The sequence below is a fragment of the Venturia canescens genome, chromosome 11 (genome assembly GCF_019457755.1).
Source record: "Venturia canescens isolate UGA chromosome 11, ASM1945775v1, whole genome shotgun sequence".
Taxonomy (NCBI): Eukaryota; Metazoa; Arthropoda; class Insecta; order Hymenoptera; family Ichneumonidae; genus Venturia; species Venturia canescens.
Window position 1 is genome coordinate 10,440,217 of NC_057431.1, and position 27,184 is coordinate 10,467,400.

Below are 27,184 nucleotides of genomic sequence, written 5' to 3' on the forward strand. Positions count from 1 at the left end.
AATTAGAATCATTTTTTTCATCTTCCAATTTAAAAAATGTTCAGTTTACAGACGTAAGTACATAATACCTGGAACAAATTCCAAAATGGTTTTAAATAATCTGTGAAGTTAGCTATATTCTAAGGGAATTAATTCTCATGGAATAATTGAATTGCTCAGATTTTTCATCGCAATTGTTCGGGGCAAAGCGATCTTCGTAGGAAAGAATATTGAGTTTCATCTTTCAATTTTCCCATTTTTTCTCGCAAATGATGTTGGAACAGATCCCGATAAGTTGGAAGCAACTATTTCACTTTAACTTTGACTTTAAGGGGCGCGAATTTGGGCCCGATTCCTCCATTAGTGTTACGAAACAAGCCGTTTCGTATTTTTCTTTATTTCTTGTGCGGATTAAAAAAGATCAGAGAATCGATTTTTTAAGGTAACTCCTGTACTGCATGCTAGTCAAATGAGTGCTAAATTTTCAAAACGCTTTTAGACCAAGTTTAACGTACCGATTAAATGTATTGTTAGTGGATTTGTATTACAGCATATCTTATTAAGATGTAAAAATATTGAAAACGCTAGTTTTGCAAAACCATCTACTGATAAATGCAAATTTCCATGCTGACACATTTTCACTGGTATTTTTTAAAGAATTATCTGCGTTTTTTTCATTGATTTTATTGGAACAAGTCTCATTTTGTTCGTCAACAGGTCCTCTATGAATCCACCATGTAGTTGTTTTTTTAACTTGATCGTTTCACTGTTGCAGCTAATTGTTCATTAAGTGAAAAAACTTTTTCATTCATAATTTCTGAAGGAATGAGTTTAAAGGAAAATCTACGTGATGAGTTCGTAGAGAATCAGTTGAGGAACAAAATGAGACAAAATGAGAAAAACACAGATGGTTCTTTGAGAAATACCTGTGAAAATGTGTCATCATGGAAATTTGCATCTATCAGTTGACAGTTTTGCAAAACTATCATTTTAAATATTTTTTCACGTTAATAAAATATGCTTGAATACATATATATATATATTTGAAATGTAAAATATAGATTAGTACAATGCTTATCGGTTAGCGGGTACCGTGAGACTGGCTGACTCTTCAGACTTTCATACCTCCTATTCAATTATGCTTCTCAATGACACACGGGAAATTGAAACTGATACTAATAACAAGTAAACCCAGGCCTACCTGACATGCAAAGGCCGCCATTTCGTCTGCCCCATTTTTCTGTTCGAAAACTGAGTAAGGTCAATGTAAAAAAACTTTTTTTTTTCTAATTTCAAGAGTGTATTTTTTAGAACTAAGACTTTTTGTATCCATAACTAAAATTCATACCGATCCAAAAAATTCGTGAAATAAGTCTCTTTTTGCCCGTTTAATTAGGGTGGACCTCTTAAAAAAAGCTGCGACTCTTGAGTCTATTGAACAAATACTATCCACATGAGAATTTATTTTACATGATGAAAAATGTCGGACGTTATCAAAACAATAATTAATTTCATACATTTGTCAATAACTCCGCAATACTATAAACAGAAAAAAAATCTGAAAATTATTTACATTGTAAGGTTTTAATCAATATTATAGGTCTATCATATTGTTCCTATAATTAATATTATAGGCACAATCACGAAACGGGTAAATATTTTTTTTTTTACTAGAAAAACAGTTCTGAAAATTCATCATTATGTGTGGTGCATTCACAAAACTCAATAAAACAAAATGAAATCAATCTCATAGAATTTCGGACTACGCTTCTGCTGCTCAGTCGTAACTATGCAAAGGTTTTGCATTCGAAAGCTTTAGTAAAACAATTTTTTCTTCAGTTTCAGTAATCTTCAATTTCATTGCGTGTAGTTGCCGCTGTTGCCAAATTGCTTCGCGACGTTCTATCAGGCGCAATTGTTTTACATCCTGGATTTCCTGAAAATCAATGTTAACGTTGCATTAGATATTCATCACTTCCGCCACAATAATGATGGTGAAATTGAATAATGGAATTTTTAATGAAAACTACTTATACTTATTAGGTAAATTGGTGTTTCATTGGATATCGACAAAGTTCTTATAGTTTTTTTTTTTAATAATATAGATGCATGAAAAATTAAATTCTATCAATTAGTCTCTAAAAAAAACCCCCTGTCGACAGGTTATTAAACATTACAGTCTGACCATACTTTTTCGCAAAGTCGGTCACCGCAATACACCAAAGTTCTACTGTGTACCGTAGATTTTCATTTCTAATAATTCTTTCTAGTGGCACATATTCATTGCTGCGCGACGTGCCGACACACGAGCTAGCACGAAAAAGGCCGAGCTTCCACGAGTCCCTGTCGAGGAGAGCGTTAGTACCCGAAACGGTTGCTAGACGCCGCATCGTCTTGACTTTCTCGTCAGCGAATGGTGCCTCGAAACTTAACTTAAACGACGAGCAGGTACGATTTGGTATCGCTTCTCGGCCTATGGCTAAGATCAAAGTGTAGTATCTGTTCTTATCAGCTTAATATCTGATACGCTCTCCATTGGAGAGCCAGAATATTAATCTGATTTTTGAAACTAATCTGGACCCACGGGCTTGCTCGGGGCGGATACGAGTTGTACCGGTATTGCAGTGCCGCCGGTTTCAGCTCAATAATATTCAATAAACATAAATTATCTCCTAATCAAAGAATTCGATAAAAAAAATTTGATTTTAGCAGAATTTATCCATCATAAATTTTGTCGAAATTTTATTTTTATATAATATTCGGTAAATACAACACTATAAAAATACTTTTAAAAAGTAAAAACAGAACGCGAAGTATTAAAAGACCGTGCCCTTAGTTTCGAATGATCTTCACTATATTTTCACAATAAGTTTGTGTGTAATTTTGACAGTGAATTTGTGCATAAAATCAGAATAACTCTTAATTACAAAATCATTCTGGGAACGCTTGAGATCTCAAAACTCTTTAGCCGGTACTATTGAAGGGGTGGGGATCAAATGTTGGAATGACTAAAATTTCGAACAGCTAAAATCTCGAGTTTATAAACTTGGAATGATAATGTGGAGACGGATAGATTTGACTAGAGCTTTGAATGCCGAAAATAAATAAAGCAGAAACTACAAGGTTCGAAGCACATTTACATCGAAAATAGAATGTAACAATCGCCCATATGACGATGACTAAAATATCGATATTTCGAAAATTCGACTATATCACTCTTTCGATTCATAAATTCTACAGTCAGCGATACTGTGAAAATTCACAATTTTGAAAATATAATAATGAAAGACCAAATATTACTCAGGTTGAAATACTGGAACACCAAAAAGTCGAACGGCCAAAATAGCGAAACATTAGAAAGTCCATCGATCAAAATAAAGAAATGCAGCGGAGCTCCAATACACGTGTCTCACCCATTCACTTACTCAGACCGGTGATCTCCAATTTTAAACATCGCCATTTTGACTTTCGCCTTTTCGAGCTATCGCTATTCTGCATATCTAAGTTTTATAGGCTCGAAAAATTCACTTTCGATTTTTTGCTACTCTATATTCTGGTCTGTCTGTAAAACAATAACTCTCCATTTTGAATTGGAAAATATGAACTTTTGACATTCGGATGGTCTGTTAAAATTGCATTCGAAATGAAAACTATTGAAATATATATATTTTCGGGTAAATACGAATTCAAAGAAAGAATTTTTGATTGAACACGCAATCTGCTGAATAGTCGATCGGGAATAAGAATTTCGAATTACTTATTTTTCTCCAAACTGATATCACAACTTTTAAAATTTCGAAATATTGACCGCTCTACAATTCAGTTATTCGACATATTGAACCCCACCCAATTCATTCACTATTCTTGGCTATGCTACAATGATCTCATATTTTGTTCCCTACCATATTATCTCAGTAATAAATAATGGGGAAGGAAATTTTTAATTTACTGAAAATATAGTGAAGATCATTCGAAACTAAGGTCTTTTAATACTTCGCGTTCTGTTTTTACTTTTTAAAAGTATTTTTATAGTGTTGTATTTACCGAATATATATATATATAAAAATAAAATTTCGACAAAATTTATGATGGATAAATTTTGCTGAAATCAAATTTTTTTCATCGAATTCTTTGATTAGGAGATAATTTATGTTTATTGAATATTATTGAGCTGAAACCGGCGGCACTGCAATACCGGTACAACTCGTATCCGCCCCGAGCAAGCCCGTGGGTCCAGATTAGTTTCAAAAATCAGATTAATATTCTGGCTCTCCAATGGAGAGCGTATCAGATATTAAGCTGATAAGAACAGATACTACACTTTGATCTTAGCCATAGGCCGAGAAGCGATACCAAATCGTACCTGCTCGTCGTTTAAGTTAAGTTTCGAGGCACCATTCGCTGACGAGAAAGTCAAGACGATGCGGCGTCTAGCAACCGTTTCGGGTACTAACGCTCTCCTCGACAGGGACTCGTGGAAGCTCGGCCTTTTTCGTGCTAGCTCGTGTGTCGGCACGTCGCGCAGCAATGAATATGTGCCACGAGAAAGAATTATTAGAAATGAAAATTAACGTGAAAAGATATTTAAAATGATAGTTTTGCAAAACTATCAACTGATAGATGCAAATTTCCATGACGACACATTTTCACAGCTATTTTTCAAAGAATTATCTGTATTTTTTAACCGATTTTATTGCACCAGGTCTCATTTTGTTCCTCAACTGACCCTCTACGAATTCACCACGTAGATTTTCCTTTAAACTCATTCCCGAGAGAAATTATGAATGAAAAAGTTTTGTCACTTAATGAACAATTAGCTGCAATAGTGAAACGATCAAGTTAAAAAAATAACTACATGGTGGATTCATAGAAGACCAGTTGACGAACAAAATGAGACTTGTTCCAATAAAATCGATGAAAAAACGCAGATAATTCTTTAAAAAATACCAGTGAAAATGTGTCAGCGTGGAAATTTGCATTTATCAGTTGATGGTTTTGCAAAACTAGCCTTTTTAATATTTTTACATTTTAATAAGATATGCTGTAATACAAATCCACTAACAATACATTTAATCGGTACGTTAAACTTGGTCTAAAAGCGTTTTGAAAATTTAGCTCTCATTTGACTAGCATGCAGTACAGGAGTTACCTTAATTGCCCGAAGGGACATTCGAAAGAATAAAAGCGGTTCGTACTATAGTCAATGGACAGTCTTTGACCATATTTTTTCAAAAAAATGACCACGGACAATCATATATAACACAATATTATTAAAAAATCTTGTAATGATTTTTTAATGGTAAATAATATTTAAGTCCATTTCATTACGAAAAGGATTTTATACAGAGTTATTAACACGGCTCGGTGCAGTCCAGTGTGAAAAGTTTACGTCTGACAACATCAGACATAGTCAGTTGACAGCTAAGGTTAGAGCTTACCATAACGACAAAAAAATTCCATAGAGCATTGTACAAATATTAACATTTATAGGTTGCGCGACGTTGCCACAATTTCACGGGGTTACGAAATCCTGAGGTTCCGGGAGAATTTGTCGTCTTTAACTTTATATTTCTAATTCAGATGTCCGTTGACCCCCTTTTTTTAACTAACCGTTAAAATCCTCAGGGTTCAATGCATATAATAAACGTTTTTTATGACTAACATCTGATATAAAAATACATCAAATTTTGAGTTATACAGGATTCGAAGTCATTGTGGCCATATATGACACGTAAAATTGTGTTCTTTTAATTAAAAATATTTCGATTAAACAGTCGTCAAGAGACCTTGAAATTTCACAGAAATTAAGTTTTAAGCTTGGACTATAATATACAAAAAAAAATTAGAGTGCCATCTAAAATAGAGCCTAGTGCTTGTGCATCCTTTTAAATATTCGTTATCCTCCATTCCTCAGGAAAATTCCATATTTTCCATTCCTCAGGAAAAAAAAAATGAATGCCCCAAAAGAAATTATAAATGAAAGGTGGAAAAATCCGGTGCATTTTGGAATTTTCACCAATAATAAGCATTACCTAATGACTCAATGATACTTTTAACTTTTTTTGTTAATATAACGATTCACTCGACGGAAATTGCAGTTTTTCTCTAAGAATAACCTCGTAATGTAGTATTATTATAAATTATTCAATTTTATAATAATCTAAGATCACGATATTATACTAAATCACATGATTTCCGAAAAAGTTTCCACAGCGTTTTGTGACAAGGTCGATAGTTTCGCCGGAAAAGTGAAAAAATGTCGAAATTTTCTTCAAAGCCAATTTTGACGTTGAATAACTTTTGTAGGAGTAGGTTTAGCGTAAAACGTCAAGAAACTTTTTTTATAGAGCGTTCAAATCCCTACAAAAAACCACCTTGGGCGTTGTCGTACCCTCATCCGTTGCCGAGGAATAAAATTCAAAAGCAGCTAGTAACGTCTTCTTAAATGGACAATAGAAAATCGCGATGAGCGACCTCTAAAAAATTTTTTTAAGGGCTCAAATTTTGTCAGCCATCTTTTTTTACCTCACTGCAATAATTGAAACCCGGGCTTTGAGGAAATAAAAATAGTCGATTTTTTTGAATCACCCTAGTATCCATCGCCCACTTTTTATGCACAAAGTAGAAACACTTGAAATATTAAAAAAGTTGGGAAAATTTTAAACAATCCGAAAGTTACCAAGAGATTTACTTTTTCTCAAACATAATATTACGAATCGTGGCTCAATTGCCCGAAGCGACATTCAAAGAAATAAGACAATTAATTTTAAATATTCATTATCCTCCATCTGTTGGACTTGATATGATTTGCATAATAAATATCAAAATGGGTACAGCAGCAGTAAATTCGTATGAGAAATAGCAATATTGCAACCAAAAAATAAAAAGCTGTGAAATATTATTAAGAGATTTGGTAATAACACTTTTTGCAATATTTCTTGTCTGGTTTGGAAAAATGCCTCGAAGTGTGTGGGTAACGGAAGAAGAAGCTGTTCGGGTATAGTTGAAAGGTGTTTTGAACACTTCAAAACAGCACCAATTCGAAAGTAAGATTTCAATATGTGGCAGAGAATAAGCGAGGATTTAAACCATAAGCGGTCTCTCTACAGTGCATATTTTTTCGAATTCTTTTACAGCAGTGCATATTTGATATTTTTTTGGGAATTCTATTAATGTTTATATTTTTGTTTGTACGATTTTCACAAATTCTTAGTCACATAAGTTTCATCTAAGCGCGGTGATCTAATTTGGTCGATTTGAAACGTAAAAGTGATATAAATATTTTTCACTATTTGATAAAAGAAAAAATGTTTTTTTCACAGTCTATGAAAGTTAAAGTGAAAAACGTAGGCGTCGGATTTTTCATTGGAGGGAACTTTGCGTCGCTGTCATAAAAACAACATTTTTTTGATAATGACAAATTTCACTTTTTTTTTTTTAATTTTATCATTATTATAGATTATTAGTGTCATTGCGGTTAGTTTCATCTTCGAGCGTGAATGATGAAAGCTCCTCGGGCTCCTCGTAAACTTTGAGATTTCCGCCATTTTTAGTTTTGATTTCCGTCGTAGGTACGCGCTCACTTACAGGACTCACAGTGCGACACCTCTCCACTTGCATTGTTGCCATTGTTGCGTATATTTATACAGATATATATGTTGGTCTATAGCGCAAGCGCAGTCGAAGAAAGAACGTACTGTGGGTAAATTTTCAGAACGTTTGCCGCGTTTTTTTTCTAGCCTCCCTATATATTTCTTCAGTTTCGTATACATTGTTTGCGAATATTGCGATTTTCCGTAATCCCGTAACAAAGCAGATCAGACAGTACGAACAAACGAACTCAGCCATTCTCCATTGTGGGAAAGTCTCTCGTGTAAGTATATTCCATAAAAATTGTGTATTATTTTTTTTGTTCTGCTGTTACGAAAAATACTTACGGTTGATGCATGCACCAAATAATCTTGGGTTATGCAATAAAAAAATAAGAAAAGCCAACTGTTGCATGTCGTTTATGAAAAAAGTCATTTTTTTTATAATTTCTTCAACAAGTTTTGATACGAGGTTATGGCTATTGTTTTGTATTTCGTCACTAAAGATCGAAAATCTCATTGCTGACGTTATCGTGGCCACATTTATCGGCGAGAGCTAAATTAACGGTATCATAGAAAAGTTGTTGCGAGTCGTCATATTTCTAGTAGGTATAATTATGATGAGGAAACCACGAAATAATCGGCTATCGATTCATTAATGATTAGTCAAAAAATTTAATATTTTCGATTTTGCATAATAGTAGGTCAGTCATTTTTTTACACTATACAAAAAATTGATGCTCATGTTTCATTGGAAATCGTTACTTATTTGAGCTTACAGTCTTACAGATCAGTAACCCCTTTGCTTAGGATTTAGGAAAAAAATTTCTTTCACACATGCTGTCCATATGTTAGGTCGATAAAGAAGAAGAAAAGAACAGCGTAGACTGTTGAACTAATAGCGCAATTATTGTTTCCGCTTACAACAAACTAAGGTGCGTTCCACTTATCGCCCAAAATGCCCCAAAATCCTATCCCAGTAGCCGTCGTCCGGGCGTCACGGGCGATAAGTGGAACGCACCTCTAATGTATCGTTTTCAACGTCGATTTGAATGAAAAAAATAGAATAATTGTTTTTCGTTTTCCATTTTCGAAAATGCTCTGCTTATAGAAGTAAGAATATCACACCTGGAGAAAATTCCTAAATCGTTGTTTTGAAGAAACTGTGTAGTTTGCTATATTATCATGAAGACTTGTTTGTTATTATTTTTCATGTATTTGTAAAAGTTCAACTACGTTGTAGGCTTCGTGCTATTTCTAGTTTTAACTGTGATTGCTCAGATTATTCATCACAATTGTTCGAGGCAAACCGATCTTCATTGGAAGGATTATCAAGTTTTTGAGTTCCAATTTTGATATTTTTTTTCACAAATGATGTTGGAATCAATCCCATTGGAAGTAGCCATTTCACATCCAGGAAAGAAAAATGTGAAATTAATTATGTGCTAATGATTTTTTTTTTTGTTATTTCAACAGCTGCTCACTAGAACCTGATCAGCAAGGCTGCATCATCCGCCACCAAGTGTACTAACTGCTGAAGCACGTTGCAACTGGAAATATAGAAAGAAACCAAATCTGAAACACAAAATATAATTGCCAAGTCAACATTGATTCACAGGTAAAATTATAATAAATTTTTCTGTACTACTGTAATTGCCAATCTAAATTTTTTCAAAATCATCACAACCTTTATTCAAAAATTTGTGAAATATTATTCTTTTCGAAAAAAGTATAACAATGATCATGGCACGCCAAACAAACTGCTTCATATTTTCCTCTATTTTTTGTGCGGATGGAAAAAGAAAGAGGATCAAAAAAATTATTAGACATTTTCGTATCTATATAAGTCCGTATTGCGACGACATTCTGACTGCTTTTGTATATTATAACTTCCAGTTCATTTCATTTTGCTGAAAATATCCCGGAGTACGTTTTATCTCAACTTTAATGCCTTGGCTTGAATTAATATTGCAGATAAAATGTTTTCGCCTATCCGCAACCCTTATAATCCAATGGGATATCCGACACAATATCCAAGCATACAACGAGCAAACAATGAACCAGGAATGTATAATACTATTTGTGCAAGCAATCCGAGTAATTGGGGCAACAAGAACCAAGACATCGCAGTGAATTCTTCTGTCTCCGAAATTCCCAAATCTCAAAGCTCTCCCCATCAAATATCGACAAGCCAAGCTATGAAAAGCATGAAAGCTTTATATGAGAAGAAGACATTTAGCGATGTAACTTTTGTGTTTGATGATAAAAAATTACTTGCTCATAAAGCTGTCCTTGCGGTAAGGAGCGAAGTTTTTGAAGCAATGTTTTCAAGCAAAATGAAAGAAGATACAAGCAGTGTTGAAATTTTTGACACAAAAGCCGAGATATTTGAGGAATTTCTTAAGTATTTGTACATCGGGGAATTCAATAATTTGAAAAACAAGGATGAAGAAATGTTGTTCTTGGCAGACAAATATCAAATTTGCGAGTTGAAAAAATTGTGCGAAGATTATATGTTGATAAATATCTGTGAAAACAACGTTGTAAAGTACCTTCTCGTTGCGGATAAGTATTGTTGCGTCGCATTGAAGAAAAAAGCTCTTGACACCCTTGAAAAGAGTGCCGGTGCACTGAAACGAGCAATTATGAGTGGAAACACCGCAACTTTGATGATTTTGAAAGAGGTTTTTGACAAGAATTGTTCTCTCACAAAGGAGTAAATTCTAAATGGAAATTACCGAATTTTTTGTTTTCTTTATTCTATAATTGAAAACAAAAAATATTTTTCACGTTGAGTTAGTGTGTAATGCATAATTAATTACAAAAATAATTAAAAGGGGGTTGGATGTACTACATTATTTAAAATCGCACGTAAGATACAAGCAAGAAACCTATTTTAATAGATCTAAATTAAAATGAGGAATGCTTCTTACGAGAAATACGTGCATTTGTCTGAAAACGCAAAACTATTGCCAAAATTCATTCGTTTCAGCAGTTCTGTTTTTTTTTTCTTTTTCCATTTTTGTAATCGTTTTTATTTTCACGGATTTACGAACCATTGTTTATCGGAGAAGTATTTGGCTAAAACTTAATTTCAACGAAGGCATTCAGTTGAATTTCACTAAAAATTAAGTTAAAGCGTTCTTTATTAGTAATATTAACACCAAAATGTGTACTTCGAAAAAATATATAAAACGATATAATATAAAATCTATGATAATATGTTTTTTAGGTTTTTTTGTATTCTATTTAAACCGTAATTCAGCACAAATAATAGATAATTGTGCAGTGTAACAGCTTTCCAAAAGTCATTTCTTAGCTAATTTATGAGCAACAAATTGATCGATAAAAATATTGTAGTTATTGCGAAGATTCGCTAAAGTGCGTCATTTGGAATGGCTCTCATCTCTGATGTGGTTGAAATTCAATTCATTTTTTTCAATATAGCGACGACATAGGACGAAATGAGTTTAAGCTTCGGGCAAAAATCTATTGGGATTTTCGAAACTGATCGAAATAGAACGATGCTCCACCTTAAGCAATAAAATTACAAAAAAAACCCTTATGATATAAGTGCAGCGCGAATTAAAGAAATCGAATCACTCGTATTCACGAACCAATTATCGTTTTTAGGGAAAATTTTTAGAAATTTCTTTAATTTAGTTTTTAGAAATATCAATTTTTGTGACCAAAAAAAGCTGATATCAAATCGAAATTAATCAAATCAAATGAAAATTATTCATCAGCAGTGGCTACGAATTTTCGGAATTCATGAATTCCTTGAGGGTCTATAATTTTTATTCGATTCGCAAATTGCGAAGGGAATTAGTTTTGGGTACCAAAATATTGAAATATTGGTCCACAGTGAGTGCTTTTCGATTTTTCCCGAATTTTCAAAAATGTTTTGCATACAATCACAGATTTTTAGAAATGGGCATTTTTTCGATTTTTTTCCAATAAGCCGCTGTCCAGAAAAATCTGAAAAAAAATTTAGTCTGTCTTTTGAATTCGGTGATCGTGCAAAAAAAATTAACCGAATTGGCAGGAGTCTGGCACAAAATTCATCGATTCGAACATGGAATACCTCGTACCCCCACCACCGCGAATCGTTCTGTTTAGAAAGCACAGTGTTGGCGAGAGCCGGGCTAGCAGACGACAGGGCTGTCAATGTACTCGTCCCGAGACACTCTTACCGATCGTAGCGCAGTCTAAGAATGTACCTTGCGCGTGTAAACTTTCGGAACGTTCGACGCGTTTTTTTCTGAGAAATCGCCGGCCCTCGCATCAGTTTCGTAAATCTTGTTTTTATGACTGCGAATATTAGAATCTTCGTAACCCAGCAGATCAGACGTGTCAGATAGTAACGAGCCTGGCCATTATCCACTGTGGGCAAGTCTCTCGTGTAAGTTTATTACATATTCATACAAATTTTACATTTTCGTTCTGTTATGAGAATATTTACGGTTGATGCATGCGTTCAATAATCTTGGGTTGTAATCGAAAAAATAAAAAGCCAATTGTCGCATGTCGCTGATCGAAAAAGTAATATTTTCACTATTGTTTCAGCAAAAGTTTTGATTGATACGGGCTGTTGCCAGGGTCCTGTATTCCATTCTTAAAGATCAAATCTCATTACTGATGTGCGTGGTCACATTAATTGACGAAGAATTGAGTAAACAGGATCAAAGAAGTCGTTGAGTCGTCATTATATTGTAGCAGGTATCAAGAGACTTGGTAGAGTCTCGGGACAAGTACATTGACAGCCCTGTCGTTTGCTGGCCTGAGGCTCTCACCGAGACTATCTTTTCTTTGATAATGATATTACGTAACCTCGAATTAATTAACAATAGATTCATTAATGTTTAGCCAAGGATAAAAAACATTTACTATTTTGAATATTGTCCATTTTATTTTTACTATAAAGATTAGATACTCATGTTCCATTGGAAATAGTCCAAGTTTACAGATCAGTGATTTCATTCACTTAGAATTTGTGAAAAAAAAATTCTGTATGAACCGATCGAAACAAATGTTTGTTCCACAACTCTGTGATTTAGGCTTCAACTCCTATGAAAGTTGTAAACATGGACTAAAGTTCAAGACCACAGGTGGAAGAGAAAAATAGTAACTTGTTATTCGGTACAGATAGACAGTACGAATAAATGTCATCTTTGAACTTAATGGTAACTTTTAATTGAGCCAACTAAGTAACTTTGACTTTGAAAACTTTTTTAACAGTTTCCCTCGATGTAACGATAACTCATTACTCATTTTTTTCATTAGAATGGTTATGGATTTTACACAAGAAGCTGCGATGAAAAAAAAAAACAGCAGTGTGTTTCAAGGTAAAAATATTTCCACATTTTCTATTGGGTCAGATTTAAAATGTACGTTTCAATACATTACTTGCCTTTTTGTTGCTGCGAATTTATATTCAAATTCTGATTAGATTATTTTTCTTCGAATGAACTTTTCAAAAATGTTGGGAAATGTGAAGCTTAATATCCAAAGAATCTTATGTCCGATATTCTTAGATTGGTTCTCCGTTAACATGTATTCTTTGGTTCAAATTATTTCTGTAGGTATAATGGAAGCGAGAGAAGTGAAATTTGAAAATGCAGAACTTGGGTTGTTCCACGAAGCAAACATGTCTCTGGAGAAAGAACACTTTACTGAATTTGAGTGGTCAATGAAAGATTGGGGCCTACTTCACAACACGTATATACAGGGAGTGTCATCTAATTTTTTCCAACTCCAAGGTCTGGATGGGTGCCTCTGCCGAATCACGTTTAGTCCAGAGAAGCTGGAAAATCTTTTTGTTATTGAACTTACAAATACGCTTCATATTCAAGAAATTGGAATTCAGATTAAAATGAATGGTAAACGGGTACTTGATCGTTTATATTCACGACCGGTTCCACAAATTCTCTATGCTTCAGAAGCGGATGTAAAATTCGAAAAATGCGAACTTGGTGATCGTCTGAAAATCGATTCCCCTAACCGAGATGATAATTCACTAAAATTTGAAGTATATTTTTTCATCACGAAAATTCTCGAATCTAGAAGTCCTTCCTGTCAAATATCACCATCCAATACTGTCAGTTTGAGAGATATGTTTGAAAGTAAGACACTCAGCGATGTAATTTTTGTGTTTGATGATAAGCAATTACTTGCTCATAAATCTGTCCTTGCGGCAAGGAGCGAAGTTTTTCAAGCCATGTTTTCAAGCGAAATGAAAGAAAAAGATACAAGCAGGATCGAAATTGTTGACACAAAAGCTGAGATCTTTGAGGAATTTCTCAGGTATTTGTACACCGGGGAATTGAATGATTTGAAAAATAAGGTCGAAGAAATGTTGTTCTTGGCAGACAAATATCAGATTTGCGAGTTGAAAGAATTGTGCGAAGAATTTTTCTTGAACAATGTCTCTGAAGGAAACGTTGTAAAGTGCCTCATTCTTGGGGATAAGTGTCATTGCGCCGCATTGAAGAAAAAAGCTCTTAACCTCCTTGAAAATAATCCACGTGCATTGAAACAAGCAATCATGTGTGAAAACGCAGAGGCTGTAATAATTTTGAAAGAGATGTTTGCCAAGAATGACTGTTCCTCCTCGGAGAAGTAAATTTCAAATAGAAAGTACGGACTGATTTAAAAAATTTTGAAACTGACTACAAAAGATCTATCCTACGTTAACTTGATGTGTAATATGCTAATCTATAACTACGATAATTGTGCACTGCAGAATTGAGAAGACACATGGACGAATTTGTTTCGAATCGCATGTACAATAAACACAAGAACTCTATCCTAATAAATTTAAACAGAAATGAGAAATGCTTCCCAAGAAAAACACGTGCATCTGTTCCTGAAAAACGTGATTTCATATATTTTTTCTATTTTTGTAATTGTTTCCAATTTCATAAATGTACAGACCATTATTTTATGTGAAAAAAAAAGATATTGACTAAAAAAGCACTTAGTTGAACGTGATTTTAACTTTTTTTTAAACTCTGTTGAAATCAAAACATAATTATTCTAATATATTAAATTAAGTTGAAGCGTCCATTATTGGTAATATTAACACAAAGAATTGTACTTGGGAAAAAATACATAAAATAATATTGAATGAAAAATTGAAATAACGTGTTTTTGTATTTTTTTATATTCTGTTTAAGCCGTAATTTAGCACAAATAATAAGTAATTGTGCAGTGTAGTAGCTTCCCAAAAGTCATTTCTTAGCTAATTTGTGAGCAACAAATTGATCGATAAAAATATCGGAGCAGGACTTTTCGGCGCGACCGCTTCAGAGCGGTCGTTTGAGGGCGAGACGTGTCGGCACGAGACGTTTGGGCGCCAGCCGTTTCGGCGCGAGACGTTTCGGCGCGGCTGTACAGCTGCGCCCATGCGATCAAATTATCGAATTCACCGTGTTTTTATTTTTTTACGATATTGAACATAATGACGATTTTTTTTGTTATGCGTAGAATATTTTCCTTGTCACTGAAAATAGAAACCAAAATTTTTCATATGACTATTTCGAGCGCGTTAATGGTAATAAATAGTTAACAAAAGCGATCCATCTCCGTACACCCACACACACTTTGTCGATGTTAAACACTCGCATAATATTGAAATGCGGGCGACGGGGGTCGCAGGGGGCGAGGCCCCCCGAAAATGACTATATTAAAATTTTAAGTTAATCATCATGAGTACCATCTCATCCCGTATCCTGCGAAATAACTTTTATTTTATTATGGTCGATTTGGCATGGAATGCCATATTTATTCAGTGGATTTTTTTTCGAATGGGAGAAACGTGAATACTGTTTTTCAAAAACATTCTACGCGAATTGACCTCGATACGATTTAGAAAGACTACATGCAGTCTTCTCGCAATAACACGGATGTAACAATGTATACTGTCCGGTCCCACACCGCGTCAGTTTACCGTTGTTCTTCGTTCTGTGAAGAACGTTTTTTTACAAAAATGCTCAAGAGATTATTTTATCACGGAAACGAATTTATTATCGAAACTGAAACAACTTGATTTATTGAAACGTTCTCGTGCCAGAACGTCCCCGCGCTCAAACGGCTAGCGTCCAAACGTCTCGCACCGAAATGTCTCGTCGAGACGTCCCCGCGTCGAGACGTCTCGCGCCGAAACGTAACGCACCCTAAAAATATTGTAGTTATTGCAAAAAGTCACTAAAGTGCGTCATTTGGAATGGCCCTTATCTCTGATGTGGTTGAAATTCAATTCATTTTTTTCAATATAGTGACGGCATGGGACAAAATGATTTTATGCTTTGGACAAAAGTCTTAGAATTTTCTGAAATCAACCAGAATGGAAAGAAACCCTACCCTATGCAAGAAAAATCACAAAAAAAAACCCTCATGATGCATCACGAATTCAAGAAATCGAATCGCACGTATTCACGAACCAGTTGTCGTTTTTGACTTTATCCACATGACATTGATATTCAATGCATATTCACATAAGTTATTGCATTTTTTCGTAATAGAAAATTGGAGCAGGGAATTTGATTTTTAGCCTCGCCATATACGTAATTCGAAACTTGCAGTTGAAAATATTAAACAGCCGAAAAAACTTCAAATTAGCATGAGTTTTTCACGACACAGTCTTACTATTGTGGGTTCTTTGTATATATCGATGTTTGAGGTTAGTAATTCATTGTTTTAGGTGAGGTAAAACTCATCTGCAAAGAAAAGGCTCAACTGAAAACGTTTCGAAGTCGAAAAACGGATGATTTAAATTGAGAAATGATAATTTTCAAAATGGATGCAGCAGCGGTCGATTCGTACGAGAAGTGTCAGTTTTTGTGTCCAAAAAAAGAAGGCTACGAAATGTTCTTGAGAAATTTTGACGTAACACTTTTTTTCGAATATTTAATCGATTCGAAAAACAATAGTGATGTAAATATTTTAAATTAGATAGAAAAAAATGATTTTTTGCAGTCTATGAAAGTTGGGGGAACTTGCAGCCTTGTTCATTAAAACAAAATTTTTATGCTAATGGCAAACTTCAATTTTTTTGAATTTTATTGTTATGAATTACAGATTATTATTATTATTCTTCAATGTTGGTAAAACACAGCGGGAAATTAAAAAAGGTGGGAAATTCTAATGCCCGTTTTCTCCAAAATTAATATAAGTTTAAATTCAATTCACGGTGTACGCGATTGCGCGATTTTCGACTGGCGTTATTTTTGTCTTTCCATGCACAATGCAGTATAGCACGAAGAAGAAATGCTTCGCCTGAACTTCAAGATTTCCGCCATTTTAAGTTTTAGTAGAGTGAGCGTGGGTACGTGGTACGCGCTCACTCACAGCGCGACGCCTCTTCTCCACTGCATTGTTGCGTGCGCATATATATGCAGATGTTGCCCTGTCCCTGGGCGCAGTCGAAAAAAGAACACAGACCGTGTAAGTTCTCGGGAGCGTTTGCCGCGTTTTTGTCTGGGATATTACACTCTTCTCTTGTAAATTCAGTATACCTCTTCTCCGAGGAGATAGCAAATAAAAGACAAGAAGAAGAAGTTCCGTATACATTTTTTGTAACTGCGAATATTGTGGGATCTCCGTAACAAAGCAAAAACAAAAGAAGCAAATCGGTAAAGGTCGGCCATTGTCCATTTAGTGGGAGTCTTTCTCATGTGAGTTTATTTCATAAAAATTTTATATTTTCGTTCTGTTACGAAAACCCATACACTTAATGCATGCATTCAATAATCTTGGGTTGCAATCGAAAAACTATAGGAAAGCCAATTGTTGCATTGTGATAATAAAGTAATTTTTTTACCATTGTTTCAGCAAGTTTTGCAGTATTCGATCACTATAAAGATCGAAAATCTCATTGCTGGCGTTCGTGGTCACATTTATCGGCAAGGCTTCGTCATTTATTGGCAAGAATCGTCGTTATATTTCTAGTAGGTATAATTATGATAAAGAAACCACCAAATAATTAGCATTCGATTCATTGATTATAGCCAAGAGAATTGAATATTTTCTATTCTGAATTAATATTCGTCTGCAAAAACACTGTGTTTTTTACACTGTATAAAAAAAACGGTGCTCAGGTCCCATTGAAATGAATAGTTACGCTGAGTTTACAAATCAGTGATTCCATTCGCTTAAAATTATGAAAGAAATATTCTTCTATGCTGTCCATATGAATCGAATGAAAAAAGTTTTGTTCCACAACCTTATATCAGAGAGCATTGCGCACCGCGCTACGACTCCAGCGCCAGTCCGTCTCCGTCAGTGTATGCGTGCTCACTGCTCACGTATATTGAACAGCGCCACGGTGGCCGGAATCAGTACTAAGCGAAGCGCAGCCAAATGCGCCCATATGGCCTGTTCCATGTAAATCTATGTTCTCTGCTTATATTGAGGCTTCAACTTCTGTAAAAGTTATAAACATGGGCTAAAGTTCAAGACCGCAAATGAAAAATCAAAATAGTTTCTAACATGTTATTCGAATCGGATTATACGCAAAGAGTTGCTATGACAGAGAGAGTGAGCTGTGTGTTTCAAAGAAGAAATATTTCCACATTTTCAATAGGATCAAATAAAAAGTACATTCCAATACACGTTTCTGCCTTTTTGTTGCTGCAAATTTATAGTCCAATTGTGATTAGATTTTTCTATTCTAAGCAGTAATTATTATACTCCTGAAAGTATTATTTCAACTTAATGCATATGTTTCATAATGATTCAGATCATTATGAAACGTTCAGATCATTCTATATTACTGTCCACCTGCCAAACATATTTACTAGTTTGTCCATGATAATTATTTGATTTTTCAACATCTGAGTGGGTAGTTTACGTACACATAGCATTTGTGCAGTAAAAAAAAGTGTTTAGGAATTTCAACTTAACGAAGCAGTTTTAAATATCCTTGATGGGATTTAAAAAAATGTATTATGGTCTGACTACTGGGGTGGACAAATACAACCCATCCAGGTGACAGTGGTTCGAACATGTATTTAGAATCTCTTATACTTTTTGAATTAACTTTGAGACAATATTGGAAAACGTAAAGTTTAATGTTTAGAGAATCTTGTGTCCAATATTCATGGATTGGTCTTTAATTAACATACATTGTTTGATTCAAATTATTTTTGCAGGTACGATGGATTCAATAGAAATAACATTCCCAGAGTTAGAACAACCTGTATTGTTCGATACAGAAGAAATATTCCTAGATGGACAACACCTTACTAGATTTGAGTGGATATTGAAAGATTGGACGCTACTTTACGATACCTATGCAAAAGGAGTATCGTCCAATTTTTTCCAGCTCCGAGGTCTAGATGAGTGCCTCTGCCAAATCACGTTTAGTCCGAAGAACCAGGAAAATTTTTTTGTTATTGAATTTTCAAATACCGACAATATTCAAGCAATGAGAATTGTCAGCCATATGAATGGTGAACGTTTACTGGACTGTTGTTATTTACGACCAGTTCCAACAACTCTCCGGCGTCTAGGAATAGATGTAAACGAAAAATCTGACCTGTTTGATTTTCTAAAAGTCAATTCCCCTAACCGAGATGATAAGTCACTAAAATTTGAAGTATATTTTTTCATCACGAAAATTCTCGAATCTAGAAGTCCTTCCTGTCAAATATCACCATCCAATACTGTCAGTTTGAGAGACATGTTTGAAAGTAAGACACTCGGCGATGTAACTTTCGTGTTCGACGATAAGCAATTACTTGCTCATAAATCTGTCCTCGCGGCAAGGAGCGAAGTTTTTCAAGCCATGTTTTCAGGCGAAATGAAAGAGAAAGATACAAGCAGGGTCGAAATTGTTGACACAAAAGCCGAAATCTTTGAGGAATTTCTCAAGTATTTGTACATTGGGGAATTGAATGATTTCAACAATAAGATTGAAGACATGCTATTGTTATCAGTAAAATACCAGGTTTGCGAGTTGAAAGAAATGTGCGAAGAGTACATGTTGAAAAATGTTTATGAAACAAATGCTGTACAATACCTTTTTATTGCGAATAAGTGTCATTGCGCCGCATTGAAAAAAAAAGCTCTCAACATCCTTGAAAACAGTTCACGTGCATTGAAACAAGCAATCATGTGTGAAAACGCAGAGGCTTTAATCATTTTGAAAGAGATATTAGCCGAGGAAGGTTCCCCAAACGAAAGTGAAACCTAAGTGGAAATTACGAAATAATTTTTTTTTCTTATTTTCTAATTGAAAACAAAAGATATCTTTCACGTTTATAGTTGGTGTGTAATGCGTTGTTTGATTCCGAACATCATCAATAATTGTAAATTTGGAAAAAGGGGGATGGACGACGTACCTACGTTATTTAGAATCGTTACACAAAATACAAGTACAAAATCTATAGGTTAAGTTGAAGCGTAAATTATTGTTAATATTTAAGGCAAAAATTGTATTTCGAAAAAATACTTAAAATAATATTAAATACAAACTATTGTGTGTTTTCGTGTTTGTTAATATTCTATTTAAACCGTCATTCAACAAAAACGATAGGTAATTATGAAGTGGCTTCCTAAAGATCATTGCTGAACGTGAGTATAAAATTCTTCAATAAAAATATTGTTTTTGGGAAAAACCGCAAAACCGTGTAATTACCATATTTGAAAGTGGCTTTTTTTTTGGTGGGTTCGGAATAATTCAATTCAATTATTTCAATATAGCAACGACAGGATGAAATGAGTTTGAGCTTCGGACATAAGTCTGTCGGATTTTTGAAACCGATTTGTGTTAGTATTCGTCCAACTAAAATAAAACAGAGCCCTATCCTATGCAGAGAAATCACAAAAACTGCTCAAGATTCCGTAAAAATTCAGCGCGAATCCAAGAAATCCATAGTACACATGTGTTATTGCGTCTGCTGCGATGGTTAAGGATATTTGGTACAGACTTACAATGTTGCCATGCTAAACCAAGCTAAAAACATAAAAAATTTCAAAATGATAAGAATTTTATAAAATTTTGGTGAACATATTCTTTAGTACCAAATTTGACAATACAAATTTTTTAAGATTTTTCTTCTGTACAGTTATCGAGTAATTAATCACTAAATTTCACGTGTATAAGCATAGCGATTCCATATATATAGGTATACATTCCGGGCATAAGAAATCTGCTTTAATACGTATAATTACTCGATAACTAAGCAGAAGAAAATTTTTAAAAAATTCTTCGAATAGTTTCTGGTGTGATAGCGGCGCTATCATGATAGTGACGTTACAATGCCAGTGTTTACAATCATCAGAAACATCTCCGGCTATTATTGACATTATTGTTGAAGATCAAGAGAATGATTAGTTCTACGTCTTCGGAAATGTGTCGAGGTTAATATGGCCATCACTTCGAACATTTGTTAACCCTTAGTGTGCATCTGGGGTCAGGTTGACCCCAAAATTTTTTTCTCACATGAATACCATTTACAGATGAGCATCTCATAAGTAAAACCCCCAATATTAAGAATTCGTTATCCCCTCTCTAAAAGTAGCAGCATAGCCACTTCATACTCCAAAATAAATACACTTTTTGGAACGGTTGCAAAGTGGACTATTTTCCCTTAAAGCATGGACCCTTGTCTGTTAAACTCTGGAAGGATTTTTTTCAAAACTCAAAATTTAATTTTTTACGAGAGATTTAACCGAAAAAGTGTTTTTTACGCGCACTATCAACTTTGAGCACGTTTTTGAACAATGAAAAAAGATTTTTTTGAAAATTCGACTTTGCAGCCTTAAAGTTGGATCAATTCACTGTAAAAAGTGACTAAACCTTTTATTCCGAAAAGCGCATAGTTACCGAGATATTCGATGTCAAAAATGGCCTGAGGTCAAAGTGACCCCATGTGCACGAAATGTCTCGCTGTGAAGGTGTGCACACTAAGGGTTAAAATAAATTTTCTGCAAAATAACATGAATTACATTATTCAGATAATCCTAATATCAATACCATCACGATTTCCCGTTTTCACATAGGTATATCATATCATAGGCAATGGAAGGAATTTAGTGAAATAACTTGTTAACTATTGTTTAGGTCTATGATTTTTTACTCAGAATTCGATACTCCACCATATTTTGATATAAAAAAAAAATAGCATTCCGCTTAAAAAAACGAAGTTGACCTTCAAATCTCCGAAACGTCTCCACCTATCAAAACAACATATTTACCACATAATGTGCCTCTCAAAACCGTGCACTTTATGTCTGAACATTTTTTTCATACAACGCTTATTTTAGGAATTATTCGAGGTGGTCACGTTAAGTGATTCACCCTGTATATTTCATGAACTGACAATGAGAAAAAAGTGAAAGAAAATGTGCGTGTGCATCACTCTCTCTCTCTTACTCCTACAATACTTCCAGGACAGGGTTCAGACTAAATGTAAGAATGGGGACGATGGGCCTACACTGTGTCACTTCCGTTACACGCTCCCGTCGTAACATTTTCACGAGTTTAGCCCTCAACCCAGCACGCCTATAGAAGTTTTACTTAAAAAAATTCAACTGATATTGTGTGTTTAATTTGTGTCGGATAAAACGGCCATTAACGGAAAAATCTCAAAGTTCCGGCCACTGCAATGGTGTACGCGATTGCGCGATTTCCGACTAGCGTTATTTTTGTCTTTCCATGCACAATGCAGTATAGCACGAAGAAGAAATGCTTCGACTGAACTGCAGATTTCCGCCATTTGTAGTTTTGGTTAGAGTAAGCGGAGTAAGCGCGGATACGCGCTCACTCAGCGGTTAGCTCTTCACTGCATTGTTGCGTGCGCATATAAGCAGATAGCAGATGTTGGTTGCCCTGTCCATAGGCGCAGTCGAAAAAAAGAACACAGACCGTGTAAGGTGTAAGTTCTCAGGAGCGTTTGCCGCGTTTTTGTCTGGGATATTACAATATAACCTCTTCTCCGAGGAGATAGCAAATAAAAGACAAAAAGAAGTTTCATATACATTTTTTTGTAACTACGAGTATTGTGGGATCTTCGTAACAAAGCAAAAGCAAATCAGTAAAGGTCGGCCATTGTCCATTTCGAGAGAGTCTTTCTCGTGTGAGTTTATTTCATAAAAATTATATATTTACGTTCTCTGTTGAGAAAACCCATACACTTAATGCATGCATTGAACAATCTTGGGTTGCAATCGAAAAACTATAGGAAAGCCAATTGTTGCATGGTGATAATAAAGTTATTTTTTTACCATTGTTTCACGTTTTGCAGTATCCGATCACTAAAGATCGAAAATCTCATTGCTGGCGTTCGTGGTCACATTTATCGACAAGACCTAAATTAAGGCAATCAAAGAAGTCGTTGAATCGTCGTTATATTTCTAGTAGGTATAATTATGATAAAGAAACCACCAAATAATTAGCACTCGATTCATTAATGATTAGCCAAGAGAATTAAATATTTTCTATACGGAATATTAGCCGGCCAGCCATTTTTTTACACTGTATAAAAGTCGGTGCTCATGTCCCATTGAAATAAATAGTTACACTGAGTTTATAAATCAGTGATTCCATTCACTTAAAATTATGAAAAAAATATTCTTCTATGCTGTCCATATGAATCGAATGAAAAGTTTTGTTCCACAACCTTATATCATAGAACATTGTGCGCCGCGCTATAACTCCAGCGCCAGTCCGTCAGTGTATGCGTGCTCACTGCTCACGTATATTGAACAGCGCCACGGTGGCCAGAGTCAGTACTAAGCGAACCCCAGCCAAATGCGCCCATATGGCCTGTTCCATGTAAATCTATGTTCTCTGCTTATATTGAGGCTTCAACTTCTGTAAAAGTTATAAACATGGGCTAAAGTTCAAGACCGCAAATGAAAAATCAAAATAGTTTCTAACATGTTATTCGAATCGGATTATACGCAAAGAGTTGCTATGACAGAGAGAGTGAGCTGTGTGTTTCAAAGAAGAAATATTTCCACATTTTCAATAGGATCAAATAAAAAGTACATTCCAATACACGTTTCTGCCTTTTTGTTGCTGCAAATTTATAGTCCAATTGTGATTAGATTTTTCTATTCTAAGCAGTAATTATTATACTCCTGAAAGTATTATTTCAACTTAATGCATATGTTTTATAATGATTATTGAAAAAAAACGTTCAGATCATTCTATATTACTGTCCACCTGCCAAACATATATTTTCTAGTTTGTCCATGATAATTATTTGATTTTTCAACATCTGAGTGGGTAGTTTACGTACACATAGCATTTGTGCAGTAAAAAAAAGTGTTTAGGAATTTCAACTTAACGAAGCAGTTTTAAATATCCCTGATGGGTTTTAAAAAAATATATTATGGTCTGACTACTGGGGTGGACAAATACAACCCATCCAGGTGACAGTGGTTCAAACACGTATTTAAACGATGTAAAGCTTAATGTTCAGAGAATTTTGTGTCCAATATTCATGGATTGATCTTTAATTAACATACTATGTTTGATTCAAATTATTTTTGTAGGTACGATGGATTCAAGAGAAGCAACATTCGCAGAGTTAGAACCTGTATTGTTCCGCAGAGAAGAAATATTTTTAGATGAACAACACCGTACTAGATTTGAGTGGTTATTGAAAGATTGGACCCTACTTTACAACACCTATGCACAAGGAGTATCGTCTAATTTTTTCTGGCTCCAAGGTCTAGATGAGTGCCGTTGCCAAATCACGTTTAGTCCGAAGAACCAGGAAAATTTTTTTGTTATTAAATTTTCAAATACAGACAATATTCAAACAATGAGAATTGTCAGCCATATGAATGGTGAACGTTTACTTGACTGTTGTTATTCACGACCAGTTCCAACAATTGTCCGGCGTCTAGGAATGGATGTAAAATTTGAAAAATCTCACCTGCATGATTTTCTAAGAGTCGATTCCCCTAACCGAGATGATAAGTCACTAAAATTTGAAGTATGTATTTACATCACGAAAACTCTTGAATTTGAGGGTCTGTTGTCTGAAATATCACCATCCAGCATTGTCAACTTGACAGAAATGTTTGAAAGGAAGACACTTGGTGATTTAACTTTTGTATTCGACGATGAAGAATTCCCTGCCCCCAAAGCTTACCCCGCAGTACGAAGCAAAGTTTTCGAAGCAATGTTTTTAAACAAAATGAAAGAGAAAGATGCAAGCAGAGTCCGAATTATCGATACAAAAGCTGAGATCTTTAAGAAATTTCTCAAGTTTTTGTACACCGGGGAATTGAATGATTTCAACAATAAGATTGAAGACATGCTCTTGTTATCAGTAAAATATCAAGTTTGCGAGTTGAAAGAAATGTGCGAAGAGTACATGTTGGAAAATGTTTATGAAACAAATGCTGTACAATACCTTCTTATTGCGAATAAGTGTCATTGCGCCGCATTGAAAAAAAAAGCTCTCAACATCCTTGAAAATAGTTCACGTGCATTGAAACAAGCAATGATGTGTGAAAACGAAGAGGCTTTAATGATTTTGAACGAGATATTAACCAAGGAAGGTTCCCCAAACAGGAGTGAAACCTAAGTGGAAATTACGAAATGATTTTTTATTCTTATTTTATAATTGAAAACAAAAGATATCTTTCACATTTATAGTTAATGCGTTGTTTGATTCCGAACATCATCAGCTGTAAATTTGGAAAATAGGAGATGGACGTACCTACGTTATTTAGAATCGTTACACAAAATACAAGTACAAAATCTATAGGCTAAGTTGAAGCGTAAATTATTGTTAATATTAAGACAAAAATTGTATTTCGAAAAAATACATAAAATAATATTAAATACAAACTTGTGTGTTTTTGTGTTTGTTAATATTCTACTTAAACCATCATTCAACAAAAACGATAGGTAATTATGCAGTGGCTTCCTAAAGATCATTGCTGAACCAATTCGTGAATATAAAATTCTTCAATAAAAATATTGTTTTTGCGAAAAGCCTGCAAAACCGCGTATAATTAATGTGATGTGTATTTGAATTCCGGATGTTACTAGCGCGCCATCTGCCGACAACAATGCTGCCTCGTTCCAAAAGTACGGGTGAGTGGTGACGCCAGTTGTTCTCACCGTAGCTCCAAAATGAGCACATTGACCACGTTTTTCCGAATAATATTGTAATTGACAACAAAGTCCCATGTCTATCCCAGATAGACAGTTTCCAGCACGGTGACTGCGCGGCACGATACAGTTCAATCGTCATAAACCAATATTTCTCATTCATAATTAATCATTTTTTTAGAAAAAAAAAAAATTTCATGTCTAGGAATCGAACGATAAACCTTCACGTTGGGAAATGTGCACGTTAGCCGGATACCTATTTCGAACTTAAAAAATTGTATAACATTAATCGATCCCATTCATCAGAGAGGCTTAATATCTTGAATGGTTTATTTGCAACAATATTGTTTAAATGTCTAGAAAAAAAGCATCTTCATCGTTTATTATAAAAAACTACATTTTTACTATAATGGAAATTCTATTCATTAATAAAGACGTGTGCATGCTTGGGGTCTGGGATCAGGTTGCCTTGCATCGGGACCCCAAGTACCCTAATGCCTGTTTTCTTCAACGTTAATCTGAGTTTAAGGTAACTCCTGTACTGTATGCTAGTCAAATGAGTGCTAAATTTTCAAAACGCTTTTAGACCAAGTTTAACGTACCGATTAAATGTATTGTTAGTGGATATGTATTACAGCATATCTTATTAAAATGCAAATTTCCACGCTGACACATTTTCACTGGTATTTTTCAAAGAATTATCTGCGTTTTTTCATCGATTTTATTGCAACAAGTCTCATTTTGTTTCTCAACCGGTCCTCTATGAATCCACCACGTAGTTGTTTTTTTAACTCGATCGTTTCACTGTTGCAGATAATTGTTCATCAAGTGAAAAAACTTTTTCATTCATAATTTCTGAAGGAATGAGTTCAAAGGAAAATCTACATGGTGAATTCGTAGAGGATCAGTTGAGGAACAAAATGAGACTTGGTGCAATAAAATCGGTTAAAAAATAGAGATGATTCTTTGAAAAATACCTGTGAAAATGTGTCATCGTGGAAATTTGCATCTATCAGTTGATAGTTTTGCAAAACTACTATTTTAAATATTTTTTTACGTTAATAAGATATGCTTGAACAGATATCTACCAATAATAAGTTTAATCGGTACGTTGAACTTGGTCTAAAAGCGTTTTGAAAATTTAGCACTCATTTGACTAGCATGCAGTACAGGAGTTACCTTAAACTCGGTTCATCCCCCTATCACGAATTAAACTATAGGCCGTTTTCTCCGACGCGGTTCAAACTTCGTTCAATTTTTTTCATATAGTTTCGAGGTAGGATGAACCGAGTTTAAACTCAGATTAACGTTGGAGAAAACGGGCATATATGAAAAAAATTGAACTGAGTTTGAATCGCGTCGGAGAAAACGGTCATAAGTATAAGCATGGCTGAACGCATGGGTGCGAGAATCCGCGCGCAAGACCCCGGCGTCAGTGTGTGCGTGCTCATGTATATTGCACAGCGCCATGGTGGCCGGGGTCGGTACTAAGCGGACCCCAGCCAAGTGGTTCTTTGACAGTAGTCACTTGTGTTCT

At 34.7% G+C, this 27,184-nt stretch overlaps 4 protein-coding genes and 2 non-coding genes across 9 annotated transcripts; 5 read left to right on the top strand and 1 right to left on the bottom strand.

The window, feature by feature from the left end:
- Positions 1-2,439: 2,439 nt before the first annotated feature.
- Positions 2,440-2,629, top strand: LOC122418564 (U2 spliceosomal RNA). Its single transcript, XR_006262530.1, has one exon. It is a non-coding gene; the product is annotated as a U2 spliceosomal RNA (small nuclear RNA).
- Positions 2,630-4,140: 1,511 nt separating this feature from the next.
- On the bottom strand, positions 4,141-4,330 carry LOC122418565 (U2 spliceosomal RNA). The gene has a single exon (XR_006262531.1). It is a non-coding gene; the product is annotated as a U2 spliceosomal RNA (small nuclear RNA).
- A 3,340-nt stretch (positions 4,331-7,670) lies between these two features.
- On the top strand, positions 7,671-10,790 carry LOC122417841 (speckle-type POZ protein-like). Its single transcript, XM_043431663.1, has 3 exons — positions 7,671-7,852; positions 9,045-9,186; positions 9,543-10,790. Exon 3 carries the CDS (start codon positions 9,548-9,550, stop codon positions 10,286-10,288), a length of 741 nt encoding a protein of 246 aa, XP_043287598.1. The 5' UTR covers positions 7,671-7,852; positions 9,045-9,186; positions 9,543-9,547; the 3' UTR covers positions 10,289-10,790.
- A 127-nt stretch (positions 10,791-10,917) lies between these two features.
- On the top strand, positions 10,918-14,679 carry LOC122417835 (uncharacterized). Of its 2 annotated transcripts, XM_043431656.1 has the most exons (5): positions 10,918-11,970; positions 12,135-12,287; positions 12,626-12,751; positions 12,852-12,913; positions 13,151-14,679. In XM_043431656.1, the coding sequence occupies exons 4-5, from the start codon at positions 12,853-12,855 to the stop codon at positions 14,188-14,190; spliced, it is 1,101 nt and encodes a 366-aa protein (XP_043287591.1). In that variant the 5' UTR covers positions 10,918-11,970; positions 12,135-12,287; positions 12,626-12,751; position 12,852; the 3' UTR covers positions 14,191-14,679. The 2 variants fall into 2 exon arrangements, with proteins under 2 accessions (XP_043287591.1, XP_043287590.1); XM_043431655.1 differs by lacking the exon at positions 12,626-12,751.
- A 2,326-nt stretch (positions 14,680-17,005) lies between these two features.
- LOC122418009 (ARMADILLO BTB ARABIDOPSIS PROTEIN 1-like) lies at positions 17,006-19,796 on the top strand. Its single transcript, XM_043431982.1, has 3 exons — positions 17,006-17,242; positions 17,400-17,515; positions 18,719-19,796. The coding sequence occupies exon 3, from the start codon at positions 18,724-18,726 to the stop codon at positions 19,759-19,761; it is 1,038 nt and encodes a 345-aa protein (XP_043287917.1). The 5' UTR covers positions 17,006-17,242; positions 17,400-17,515; positions 18,719-18,723; the 3' UTR covers positions 19,762-19,796.
- A 2,640-nt stretch (positions 19,797-22,436) lies between these two features.
- On the top strand, positions 22,437-25,326 carry LOC122417963 (speckle-type POZ protein-like). Of its 3 annotated transcripts, XM_043431918.1 has the most exons (3): positions 22,437-22,648; positions 22,817-22,928; positions 24,072-25,326. In XM_043431918.1, exon 3 carries the CDS (start codon positions 24,077-24,079, stop codon positions 25,112-25,114), a length of 1,038 nt encoding a protein of 345 aa, XP_043287853.1. In that variant the 5' UTR covers positions 22,437-22,648; positions 22,817-22,928; positions 24,072-24,076; the 3' UTR covers positions 25,115-25,326. The 3 variants fall into 3 exon arrangements, with proteins under 3 accessions (XP_043287853.1, XP_043287852.1, XP_043287854.1); XM_043431917.1 differs by lacking the exons at positions 22,437-22,648; positions 22,817-22,928 and adding an exon at positions 23,355-23,506; XM_043431919.1 differs by lacking the exons at positions 22,437-22,648; positions 22,817-22,928 and adding an exon at positions 23,390-23,558.
- Positions 25,327-27,184: the final 1,858 nt, after the last annotated feature.

What these genes read in the sequence shown, in the direction of transcription:
- LOC122418009 (XM_043431982.1), top strand. Translation starts at nt 18,724, where the DNA reads ATGGATTCAATAGAAATAACATTCCCAGAGTTAGAACAACCTGTATTG.
- LOC122417841 (XM_043431663.1), top strand. Translation starts at nt 9,548, where the DNA reads ATGTTTTCGCCTATCCGCAACCCTTATAATCCAATGGGATATCCGACA.
- LOC122417963 (XM_043431917.1), top strand. Translation starts at nt 23,452, where the DNA reads ATGTTATTCGAATCGGATTATACGCAAAGAGTTGCTATGACAGAGAGA. An exon ending in TATGACAGAGAGAGTGAGCT is followed by an intron (nt 23,507 to 24,071) that starts GTGTGTTTCAAA and finishes TTATTTTTGTAG; the next exon opens with GTACGATGGATTCAAGAGAA.
- LOC122417835 (XM_043431656.1), top strand. Translation starts at nt 12,853, where the DNA reads ATGGTTATGGATTTTACACAAGAAGCTGCGATGAAAAAAAAAAACAGC. An exon ending in AAACAGCAGTGTGTTTCAAG is followed by an intron (nt 12,914 to 13,150) that starts GTAAAAATATTT and finishes TTATTTCTGTAG; the next exon opens with GTATAATGGAAGCGAGAGAA.